This window comes from Otolemur garnettii, unplaced genomic scaffold (genome assembly GCF_000181295.1).
Source record: "Otolemur garnettii isolate 467f Iridium unplaced genomic scaffold, OtoGar3 scaffold00122, whole genome shotgun sequence".
In the NCBI taxonomy this organism is placed as follows: Eukaryota; Metazoa; Chordata; class Mammalia; order Primates; family Galagidae; genus Otolemur; species Otolemur garnettii.
In genome coordinates, this window is record NW_003852517.1 from 3,038,348 (window position 1) to 3,050,551 (window position 12,204).

Below are 12,204 nucleotides of genomic sequence, written 5' to 3' on the forward strand. Positions count from 1 at the left end.
TGTCATAATTCTTACAATCATAATGATAATTTTCTACAGCTTTTCCATCAGAGCATTAATTAAGTAGGCCTCAGAAGAGGTCCTGAAGAACCTTGCCTGCAGTGCAATCCATCAGCATATAAATAAAATCCAGGGAGTGGATTCTTGTGTTCTACCTCAAACCATAAAATAATTATTTTCTCCTCTTTCGTACCCTCACGAGACAAGGAGACCTAGCAAGAGATAGAAATAAGCAGGGCAGATAGAGAGAAGAAAAGGAACCACACACAGGAGATGAGTATGCTCAGGCAGCCAGGAGGCTGGTGGATCAACCCAAGGTGCTGGCTGTCTCCCAGGAACCAAACTCAGAGATGCTATAGCCAAAGGGAGGCAGAGGGGCTGGGACACTCATGCAAAACCTGTGAGAAACCCCAGACAGACAGAAGGTGGTTAGATCTTGGAGGGAGAGGTAAAGGCAGCCCACGATAGGTTAGAGCCTTTAGGACATATCTGTCTTGCTACCAGTTCCCATGAAAATTGTCTAGAGCAGCGTTTCCCAAAGTGTGTTGTAGGGAACAGTTGTTTTGTAGGATAGATTGTCTTGGTACTCACTGCCTGTAGGAAGGGTCCAGGTGGAGTAGAGCTTAGCTATGTTTTGACTGCCCAACATTGGAACCCCATTCTGATGTGTTTGGGGGAACTTCTCATTTCATGAGGCTCAGCTGGAGATAGACCATGTTCGACTACAGAAGCTGAACACCAGGTCATTTCTTTCTCAATCCCTCTCCCACCCTCACCTCAGCAAGCCCAGGCATGGCAGGTGATCTAGGCACTGCCAATCAGATCTGCCTTGCCCAGACTTTGACTTGAGAACCAATGACTCCAGAAAGTAGCTGTCCCCTGCAGCAAGAGAGAGAACACGGGGTTTCCAGGGATGACCATGTCAACAGGGTGGTGGCACTTAAAACCTTCCACAGGTTTTCTATTGCTCTTGGAATAGAGTCCCAACCTCCCTAACATGACTTCACTCTTCACACAACCATGCTCCACCCAAACTGACTCTCTTTTAATTCTTCAAGCATATTTCTCAGCCCCCACCCCCGGGTCCCCTCCCTGTGTCTATTACACTATTCCCTGTGGACATTTCTCTTGCTGTGTCCTCCCTACATTTTTATGGTTAGTTCCGACTCATTCTTTTGGAAAATATTCCCCCAAAGTTTACGCTGTGCTCTCCCATGGAACTGGAACTTGAATTTAATAGCTTGTTTAACTGGCATCTCCTAGGCAAACCTCTGCTCTCAAAGAGGAGAGTGACTGTGTGTACACTGCTGACTAATATACCTCCTGTGTCCAGAACAATCCCTAGCACAGGATAGCAAGTCAAATATTTATTGATGAACAAAGTTCATTCTAAAGAAGCCAGAGTCTGATTGTACATCATTCTCTATTCTTAGCCTGCCGATGATTATACTTCTTTTCAACATTTGCCCATGTTTTTATTGTAATTGAAAATTTTAATATAAAAGTTAGATCATAAACAGAAAGATGAATGCTTACATAAATGTATTTCTGTCTAGGTTATTGTTGGCATAATGAAATTGGTGAGATGAGGTCTGGAAAGCACTCTTCCTGGAAAAGTGCTCTGAATACAAAATGCTGAGAATTTAAAAGTATAGGGAATAAATAGCTCCCCAGGGGTAAACTGCTCTTTTCAGTAAGATGAATGAGCTGTTCCAAGCTAGCTGGAAGCCAAGCTGTGAAAGGAAATTAATATCCTATGTGAGATAGTTCCTATAACCTTTTCCATTGCCAGGCCTGATTGCGTTTATAGCGTGTCTCCACACAGAGACAACAGACTGTCAATAACTGATGGATTGATGAATGGATGAGAGTGGGAACAGCTCTGCCTCCTGTACTTCCTGGTGCTCTGTGAGGTCACAAGACAGCGTCCCACATCACCTGCCAGGTGACTGATGAAGCTGCACAGGGAGACAGGCAGATGGAATAATCTGAGCATTACTGTTCACATTCTACGATTGAGGGAACTAAGGCCCAGGGAATTTAAGTGATTTGTCCAAGGCCACCTAGCTAGTAGATGTTAGGGCCAGAAATAAAACACAGGTCTACATATCTTTCTTTATTATGGCGTAAGCATACAGAAGACGGTTTCTCAAGGCTGAATCAGGCTGAGGGAATTGTAAACAGTCGCATCAGTAGCTATAGGAGTTATTTTAATCTTTCTTTTTTAAAAAAGTACAACCTATAATTGAAGCAGCTCAATTCTCTGCAGAAATTATAAAAACTTTAGATTAAATGCTTCATTTACTATGATTCTGCTAATATCTAAGAAGAAAAGGATTCAGGACTGCAAGGCCACTTAGCTCAGGGGCAGCAGTATTATACAACAGTCACATAATGGACTCTCCCAAAAGTCCTGCCTTCACTCAGCCCAGTTATGACACATGACTCCCTGAAGGTCTTAAAAAGTAAACTGACCTGGGTGCAGTGGCCCATGCCTGAAATCCTAGCACTCTGGGAGAGAGAAGCAGGTGAATTGCTTGAGCTCATGAGTTCAAAACCAGCCTGACCAGCAAGACCCTATCTTTACTAAAATTAGAAAAACTAGCCTGACATTGTGGCAGGTGCCTATAGTCCCAGCTACTTGGGAGGCTGAGGCAAAAGGATCTCTTGAGCCCAAGTTTGAGATTGCTATGAGCTATAACACCACTATAGCACTCTACCCAGGATGACGGAGGCAGACTGTCTCGACAAAACAAAAATAACCTGAAACACAATAATCTTTTTTTAAGAGTTTATTTTAGCAAGCAGCAGTTCATCAGTTGGGCAGCTCCAAACCAGAAGTGGTTTTGGGAACTCAGCTAAGGAGACACAAGAGGAAAGCTTTGACAGGGTAAAAATAGAAGTAAAGAAAAAAAAGTTGATGACTACAGTTACACAGTTGCCTTATTTGGTCTATCCTCCGGAAAGTCCCCATTATATGTCAGTTGGTGGCTTCTGATTAGTTGACCTTAAATTTCATTTTTCTTTAATATAGGCATTTGTAAGAAATAGTTCAAGTTAAGTTTTCTTTATGTTTGCAAATCAAGAAAGATCACAGATATCCATAAGCCTAACTGGCTTTATCTGCTCAGGGATTCTTCAGGCCTAGCCTAAAGAATTCAATTTACTTTCACTAGAAGTAAGTACAAGCTGAAAATAAGATTACAGTTAGCAAAAGGTAAAGTTTTTGAGGGAGACTGTAAGATTTTATTCCTTAAAAATCCTACAAACATAGGTTGATTTGCCATCCCAAAATATATGTTGAACCTATGAATGTGACCTTATTGGGAAGGATGGCCATTGGCATATGTGATCAAATTAAGATGAGGATGTTAGGGTGGACCCCAATTCAGTGTGACTTAAATCTTTATGGGAAGAAGAAAATTGGACAGACACACACAAATAAAACAGCATGTGGAGACAGAAAAACACAGGGGAAAGGCCAGTGACCACAGAGACAAGACAAAGAAGGGAGTAACGCAGCTGCAAGCCAAGGATTGCCAGGGATTGTCAGCCACCACCAGAATCTGGGAGAGGCAAGGAACGAGTCCTCCTGGAGTCTCAGAGGGAGCACGTCCCCACTGACACCTTGCTTGAAGACTTCATCTAGCTTCCAGAGCTGTGGAAGAATAGAAATTTCTGTTGTTTTAAGCCACCCAGTGTGTGGTACTCTGTTATAGCATCCTAGAAAACTAACTTAACAGCACAGAACCAAGGCTAGGACATTACTGTTCAGTGTAGTTCCAGCTGCATCTAGCTCCCCTGACCACATTTCTTTTCCAGGGTAGAGCAGTGGAGAAAAGAGCCACGTTAATGAGGCCAAAGATGATGCGAAGTTCTGCAGCTGGCTGAGACACACAGATGATACTCAGGGTTTCTTCAGCACCGCCTCTTTTAATAAAGTTCCATTTGCACATGGGGGTGGGGTGATGTAAACTATAAAATTAGCATAGGCAGCTCAAACACTAGAGTACTTACAGATCATAGCAAATGAATTGGGAGGGCAAAAAGAGTATGTCTTCAGGACAAGGAGCCTGTAGAAAATGAGGGTTTTCACTCAGAAGGGGGCAAACACAAAGGTCAGCATTTCATGGATTCTTTGTTATTATTGTTATAAAACATTTTTAGTGTTTAACCAAGTACAGAAAATAATGTAACAAGCACCTCTGTATGCAGGACTTGGTTTACAAAATAAAAGGATAGACCAGGCATGGAAGCTCACACCTGTAATCCTAACACTCTGGGAGGATGAGGTCGGTGAATTGCCTGAACTCAAGAATTTGAGACCAACCTGAGCAAAAGTGAGACTCCCATCTCTTCTAAAAATAGAAAAACTAGCTGAGCATGGTGATGGACACCTGTACCCAAGCTATTCAGGAGGCTGAGGCAAGAGGATGACTTGAGGGAAGAGTTTGATGTTGCAGTGAGCTATGATGCCATGGCACTCAACCCCAGGGTGACTCAGACTCTGGCAAGAAAGAAAGAAAGAGAGAGAGAGAGAGGAAGGGAGGGAGGGAGGAAGGAAGGGGGAAGGGAGGGAGGGAGAGAGAGAGGGAGGATTCAAGTTTCCTATTTCCCCTTCACCTTAATCCTCTTCCTCCATCCCCAAAAGTCAACATTTGGGGGAAATAATCTTGATTTCTGCACATCTTACAGGAAGGCACTGAGTGAAATTTTTTCTATACCTTCCTGTCCAGGATAGCAGACAGCCTCAGAAAATAGTCAACGTCCCCTTCTGGAACAAAGGACAGGTGTGATTGCTGTACATTAAAAAGACTTGGGCTGTCTAGGCTGTCCTCTCCTGTAGTCCAGCCCACTGCATGTATGTGGGCATCTGTCTGGGCCCATTCACATCACCTTTGTGGCACTTGGAGGCAAGGGAAAATGGTGCTAATGTTTCTTATCATGACAAGAGTGATAAAGTTCTTTGTTTCCAACCCAGGCTATATATATATCTTCTCCCAGTATAATGAAATTGTGGCATGTGGGGTAAAATCTCAGGTCCTTCAAAGTTCTTGAAATCCATTATCACATCATTTCCATGTATGTACATTTTATAAAGATGTATATGTTAAAAAATACAGTATTATTTTGCTTGTTTGCAAAGTTTACATCAATGGGGCCATGCAGTATGTACGGGTATCCTCCAGCAAATTGCTCTTGCTCTCAGTTTATCTTCCTGAGATGTACCAATACTGGTCCATATTTCAGGTCATTCACTTTTTGCCTCTGCATAGCACTTTATTGTGTAAATACAATTTATTTATTCATGCTTCTGTTGTTTAGCTGATTTTTGTTGACCTTTAGTCTGTTTCCAAATTTTTATTATTGCAACGAATGCTTGCAGTGAACATTCTTGTTCATGATTCCTTGTGAATACGTAACAAGTTTTTTGTGTGTATAAACTTAGGAGTGGAAATGTTAAGATGTAATTCAACCACTTCCTTTGGAGATATTGCCAACTTGCTATCTGAAGTGGTTGTACCACATAATAGCAATATGCAAGTATTTACTAGCAACATACAGTACCTATTTCTCCACATCCTTAAAAACAAGATGTTATAGTTTTGAGGTTTACCCTTCTGAGGAGTGTAAAGTTAGGAACATCTTTCACATGGTCTTTGCTCATTCTTCTCCTCTTTACTTACTGTTTATGTCCTTAACCTATTTTCCACTGGTGGTTGCTTTTTCTCATGAGTTTTAAGGCTTCTTGATGGAGTCAAGATACTGATATTGTGTCTGTGACATGTGTATAAATCATGTCTCCTAGTCTGTGGCTTGTCTCTTCCCTTCATTGCATTTATAGCTTAGCTTCTTGATTTCATAGTGCCATGTAGAAGATACTGAACTGGTTATTCAGTGAAGCCAAGGATTCAAAATAGTGATGACAGCATGTTCTGCCCAAGCATTGTGTGGAGACTGGGACATGGGAAGCTTGGGATCTAATCATGATTCTTCCATACTTGAGTCTCCCTGGGGCAGTTGCTTCGTCTCTATGTCTTGGGCTCCTCAACTGTAAATGGGAGGATGAGGCTAGATGATCTCCCTGAGCCTCTGAGCACCTTCCTGGATGTAAGGCTTCCTTCCCTCCTTCCTTCCTTCCTTTCTTTCTTTCAACAGAGTCTCACCATGTTGCCCTTGGTAGAGTGCCATGGCGTCACAGCTCACAGAAACCTCAAACTCCTGGGCTCAAGCAATTCTCCTGCCTCAGCCTCCTGAGTAGCTGGGACTATAGGTGCCCGCCAACATGCCTGGCTATTTTTCTATTTTTAGTAGATATGGGGTCTCGTTCTGGCTCAGGTTGGATGGATGTTTTCTAACACTGTGACTCAAGGTCTGATGCCTCAAGTAGGTAATGGCAGGAGCTGTGTGGAAGAGCCCACCTTCATTACCTTAGGAAGTGACTGTTCGGTCTTGCTCTCCTGACTTACCCATAGGGATAGTCACTGTCATCTGTGCGCCCACAGCACCTGCTCATATTGCTACTATAATACCCATCATGTTGTTCTGTTGATGGCGGCTTTTCCATTTATGTCTCTGATTAGATGGTGAGCCTCTTCAAGGGCAGAACTGCCTTTAGAATATTGCCAGCATACACCATAGCTCCTGACTCAGGGTGAACCCTCAGTGATTGTCTGATCAATGATGGCTGGAGCGAGGGAGGGAGGGAGAGAAGGAAAAGGGAGGGAGAAAGGAAGGAGGGAGGAAAAGAAAGGAGGAAGAGAGGAGAGGAGAGGAGAAGGAAGGAAGGGAAGAAGGCAGGAAGGAAAGGGGGAAATGGAGGAAAAGAGAGAAAGGAAAGGAGGAAGGAAAAAAGGAATGAAGGAAAAGAGGAAAAAAGGAGGAAGGGGGGAAGGAAGGAGAGCGAGAGGAAGAAAGGGAGGAAGGAAGGGAAGAAGAGAAGACCAAAGGACCTAAACCCCTGCAGATTTACACTCAGTAAACACAACAGAGTTACTCAGTTTCTCATTTGAACAAAGGACCATCAACAAATGCTGTTTTACAAGCAGAGTCAGTTTTTCAAGATCACACAAGCAAACAATGGTGTGCTTAATAATGAAAACCAGTAATCTCTGATTCTTGATCTGCTGTTCCCAGTAAAAGGGGCTGCAGTCTCTTTATTTTAACAAAAACAAACTAGATTATTTTCATCCTTCTTATGCAACAAAATATATTACTTATAATTTGGAATTTTTCCCTTCTGACATGTTTAGAAAGATTAAAAAGGGAGTCTCTAAGTTTTAGGACCTTTCATAATTGTGATCTGTATGATATTAGAGATGGAAGTACTTAATTCTCTGAGATACACTTCACTTTCCTGCTTGTAGTAAACATAGGAAGAAAACAAGATCTATGTAATGAAGTGCTCTTGTTGTCATGACAACAGGAACAAGCAACAGGAGGAAGAATGTTAGGCTGTGAAGAATGGTCTGTTACATGGTGTCAGGGTCCATTAAATATGGTCAATACCCTCTCTTTCATTTAGTTTTGCCTTTACAGGGCTTACTTCATTGCTACAAATGTAATTCAATTTTGTCAGCTGAACATTAGCCTTGGGAAAGCCAAAGCAAATTCTGAACAGGCTCTTTATCATTTCCTGGGGGTAATATATTATCTGTTCCTCTTTAAAAGCTGCCCAGTGTCTTCTGTTGCCTACGCTAATATATTTTTTTTGCAATTTATTATGCCAGTATCTCTGAGTTTGTTTGTATTATGACTCGTAAGTTTATTATCAAATAATAAAAAAGCAAATGAATTATAAGAAACAGACCACAAATAAAATGAGAGTGTGGAGACGAACAGGGCACCGGATCAACATGGCGGTGATACCTCTGTTGTGCCAGACAGTTTCAGTCCCCAAAGGCATTAGCTTCCAGACAGGCTCTAACATTGGTGATCTCACAGATGTGGGTCTCATAATAATGGACAGTTGGCAGATAGCTGACAGATGGGATCATCCCTGAATCATTTCTATACAAGGGTCCTTCCCAAAGCATAGACCCCAAACCATGTACATCAGAATCTCCCAGCATGCTTGTTAAAAATACATATTTTAAAGTCCCATTTCTGATCTGCAATATCAGAAATGCCAGAGGTTGACCTGAGGGATTTGACTTGCTAAAAGGCACACTGAAAATTGAGAATCATTGCCTTAAATCAAAGTTTGGGGAAAAAAAAAAAAAACGAGGGAATTCCCACTGTGTACTAAGTACCTAAGAGGGCAGAGAAGGTTGCATGCTAAGTGAAAGAAGGGAATCAGATGAGCTCAAGATAAAGCTCACCTATTTCACAGCTTTCCTTAGGTTTTACCTTGATTCTCAGTGCTACAGATTTAAGCCAGACTAAACGACACTGTAGGGTACCGTCAGCAAAACCCAGAATGTGGGACTTCTACAGAGTAAACTGCTGCTTTGTGAACTGCTTTCTTTAACAAAAAAATCCCCCCAAAAGGAGGGAGGGGCACCGGTTAGGTTAAAAGAGCCTCAAAAGAAAAATGAACCAAATACAATGTGTGGATCTCATTTTTACCCAATTTTTATTAAACCAAGAAAAAGAGCAATGTTTTGAAACAAAAAAAATTCCAATACCATATGTCTATTATAGATCAAAGAATTGTTAATTTTATTAAATGAGATAATGATATGCATTTATGGTTTTTTTAAATTTCTGTTTCATTAAAAAAAAAAAAGAGGTGGCTTTATATTTTAGAGATAGAGATTTAACTGTTCACAGAATAAATAATAGGATCTTTAAATAACCCAGTGGGAAAATATGGAGGAAATTGGAAGAATAAACAAAATAAAACACATTTGTTAGTAATTATTAAAGCTGGATGATTCGTGCATATGTGTTCATTATAGGACTCTTGTTATTTGGGGAAAAACTTGAAAATTCTTCAGATCCATGGAAGGCCTTTTCAGCAGAGACAGGACAGATGAAATAGGTGTCCTGGGGTTCTAGGCCTGCGGGTAGGAAGACCAGCCAGGGGGCTGACAAGGAAGGGTGCAGTGGTGAAGGGCTGGTAAGAGTGTCACTGGGAGTGGAGGGGAAGGTCTGAGGACAGTAACAGGTAGAAGCAGTAGGAGCTAAAGGAGGGAGCTAAAGAAGGGTCACATTTCATTCCTGCTTGGATGAATGGCTGTAGGGTGGGGCCACTCAACTAGCAAGAGAACTCAGAAGAAATTAAAGTTAGAGGTAAAAGGAGTGATGGCTTCCATTTCCGACACATGGAGCTGAAGGTGCCTGAGGAACATCCAGAGTTTAGGAAAGAAGGTCTGCCCTAGAGATACGATTTCGGCAATTATCAGTTGCAACATAATTTCTATGGCAACATGTAGGGTGTAGGTAGGCACAAGAAAACACTCCCTGAGCAAACACTTCCTATCAGATTAATAAATGACTCTTGGACTGTTTTAACCTTTAAAAGCAAAGCAGTGGCTTGATCATGGAGAATGTTACAAGAGAACCAAACAGCAATATGTGATACCTGGGCTTTTCTTCATCCTCTCGATTTCCATGCTGAATGTGTGATAGATCATCGGGGTTTTAACTGTAGGATTTTCTTCTTTCATTTTCTTTCCCCCAATTTCAAGAGAACACTGGCCATTAAAAAAACAACACCTCTTGGGGAATATCAATTTTTGCTTTTGCTTTCTACCTTCTATTTTGTTCTCTTCCAGGTTGCCAATGCTATTTTAAAAAATTAAGCAAAACACTAAAACCATCTAAAATCCAGGGCCAAACTTTAATTTCCCATCTCTAATACAGCCATGACTGAGTTAAATTCTTGGGTTGACAAGTGTATTTAGACAGAGCCACGGAGCTGCTGGGTTTTTTTTTTTTTTTTAATATTTTATGTCAGGGATTGATTTATACCTTGGAGCCAGGCAAAGAGAGGAAAATTCAGCCTCTGAGATATTTGTTGCTGGGAAAGCGTCATGATTTGTCATTGGTGAGAACACAAGGCCATCTGCTATCCTTTAATAAAATGTGGTCATAATATTTTTGTTTGAAGCACAGAATGATTTACCAACTCCAAATTAAAGTTTTTCAGCAATGGAGGGTCTTAGAGGGGGAGGATAAGGTTATTTTGTTTTAGGATTTATATTCAAACAAGAAGAAAACCACATCAGTATCTTTCTTTTCCCCCCTATTCTGGGTCTATTCTCAAAATCTTGGGCTGACTATGCAGTTCCAATTTCTCAGCCTGCTATTTGAAGACTCTCTAATTTGGCCTCATCCAAGACCAATTGAATGAGAAGTTTGGCAGGTTGGACCCAGGCATCGTTTTTGGTGGTGGTGATGATGTGTTTGGTGGTTTTAGTAACTCCCCATACAATTTCAATATGCAATCAAATTAAGACTCACTCTGGTTACAATACAAATGAGGAAAAATAACTGAGGCATTTGGATTACCTCTGGTGAGAAGAAAATGGCAGCAATTAAAGTTTTTCTGAGCCTCAGAGGGCAGCTGGGTGTGTGTGTGTGTGTGTGTGTGTGTGTGTTGTCTGCATTACCTCTCTCTGCCCTGCCAAGCAGGTGACTGCCGTGAGGGTATACGTGAACAGTTCCTCTGAGAATCTCAACTACCCAGTCCTTGTTGTGGTTCGCCAACAGAAGGAGGTGCTGTCCTGGCAGGTCCCTCTGCTCTTCCAAGGACTGTAAGTGAATTTTTTTTCCCCCCAGACAACTTTACTTTATTTGGTTTTCTTCAATGTCCTAACTGGGTTTTTTCCAGTAAGAAGAAAAAACAGACATTTGGGATGTTGAGATATTATGCATACAGCATGCAAAGTGCAAACAAAAGTCATGGTACATGCCCTGACCTGTTCAGCTCTGTTCCATTTCCATTCTCTTGAATTTCAGATAAGCACCCTACCTAGATTTGCAACACTTAGATGAACTTTTACCATTTTTAACTTCTACCATAATGATCTAGCTCTTGATCAGATAAGAGGTCATCCAACAGCCATCTAATAAATGAGGAACACCTCCCTCATTCTTAGAAATGTCCACCATGCATGCATTCTTCATGAATAATATTTACTGAGCACTCCTGAGTAGTGGGTGCTGGGGGTACAGCAGTGGAGAAACAACAAATTCTCTGACCCCCAAGGAGATTTCATTTTCTCAGGGGAGAACTATTTATGGCACTATAGCACCAATAAGAAAAAACTCAGAAGGCAAACAAAATGGGCACATAGTATGGTGTCACATCGTTTTTAAGGGTTGGGGAATTTGAGGATTGAAATAACAACTCTGATAACCTTGACTTGGATTCAGGGGCTTCCATTACCCTCTATTTTAGCAAAAATTTGAAGAGTAGAAAAATGGAATCAGTTGTTTTATCAGCACAGTTTCCCCTCAAAATTGATATATTTTTCATCACTGAATTAGGAGGATGGTTAAGTGTAAATGTAGATACGGCTTAAGTGAACGGGTCAGCACAGAACAGTCCTCATGTACCTGTTTGAAATTTAAAACAAAAGGACTTGCAAACAAGTTTGGAGATGGGCTGTCCTGTTGAATGTCCTGTCATTCTCTTGCTTTTGCTGACTTTTCCCTCCCTTGGCTGCTGCAGATACCAGAAGAGCTACAACTACCAGGAAGTGAGCCGCACCTTGTGTCCCTCAGAAGTGACCAACGAAACAGGCCCCCTGCAGCAGCTGATATTTGTGGATGTAGCGTCCATGGCACCACTGGGGGCCCAGTACAAACTGCTGGTTACCAAGCTCAAGCACTTCCAGCTCCGGTAAGCAGAACTCATGGTGGCCTTTCTCTGTTTACTTGCCTGAGCTTCAGTTCAGCGTCCACCTTCCCAGATGAGCATTCTAGAAGCACATTATTTTAGCAACTTCTGAACTCTCCCACCCATATCTATGCCATAGGGACATAACAGGGGACTGGGGCAGAGGGTAAGAGCAGTTGACCTCATAAGGTAAATCTGTTTTGAAGGGCAGGGGTGTGTGTTTGCATGAGGGCCCTGTCCAATCTCTAGTCTAGAAAAGAACTCCTGGTGACTGGGTACTTTTGTAGTACTAACCAGCACCACACTCCTGGAGGAAATTTTGGTACTGTTTTAAAGAAGACTTTAAGCTATTTTTCCTAAACTTATTACTATTCTGGTTTTCTCCTTCCAGGTTAAGAACATAGGTAGGAATGTGA

At 41.7% G+C, this 12,204-nt stretch overlaps 1 protein-coding gene across 1 annotated transcript in view; it reads left to right on the top strand.

The window, feature by feature from the left end:
- The window catches only part of SIDT1 (SID1 transmembrane family member 1), a 93,853-nt gene that overhangs the window by 18,009 nt on the left and 63,640 nt on the right, over positions 1 to 12,204 (top strand). Inside the window, exons 2-3 of the mRNA XM_012810051.2 lie at positions 10,579 to 10,700; positions 11,621 to 11,791. Coding sequence (XP_012665505.1) covers positions 10,579 to 10,700; positions 11,621 to 11,791 — 293 coding nt within the window. The remainder of the gene's footprint in view (positions 1 to 10,578; positions 10,701 to 11,620; positions 11,792 to 12,204) is intronic.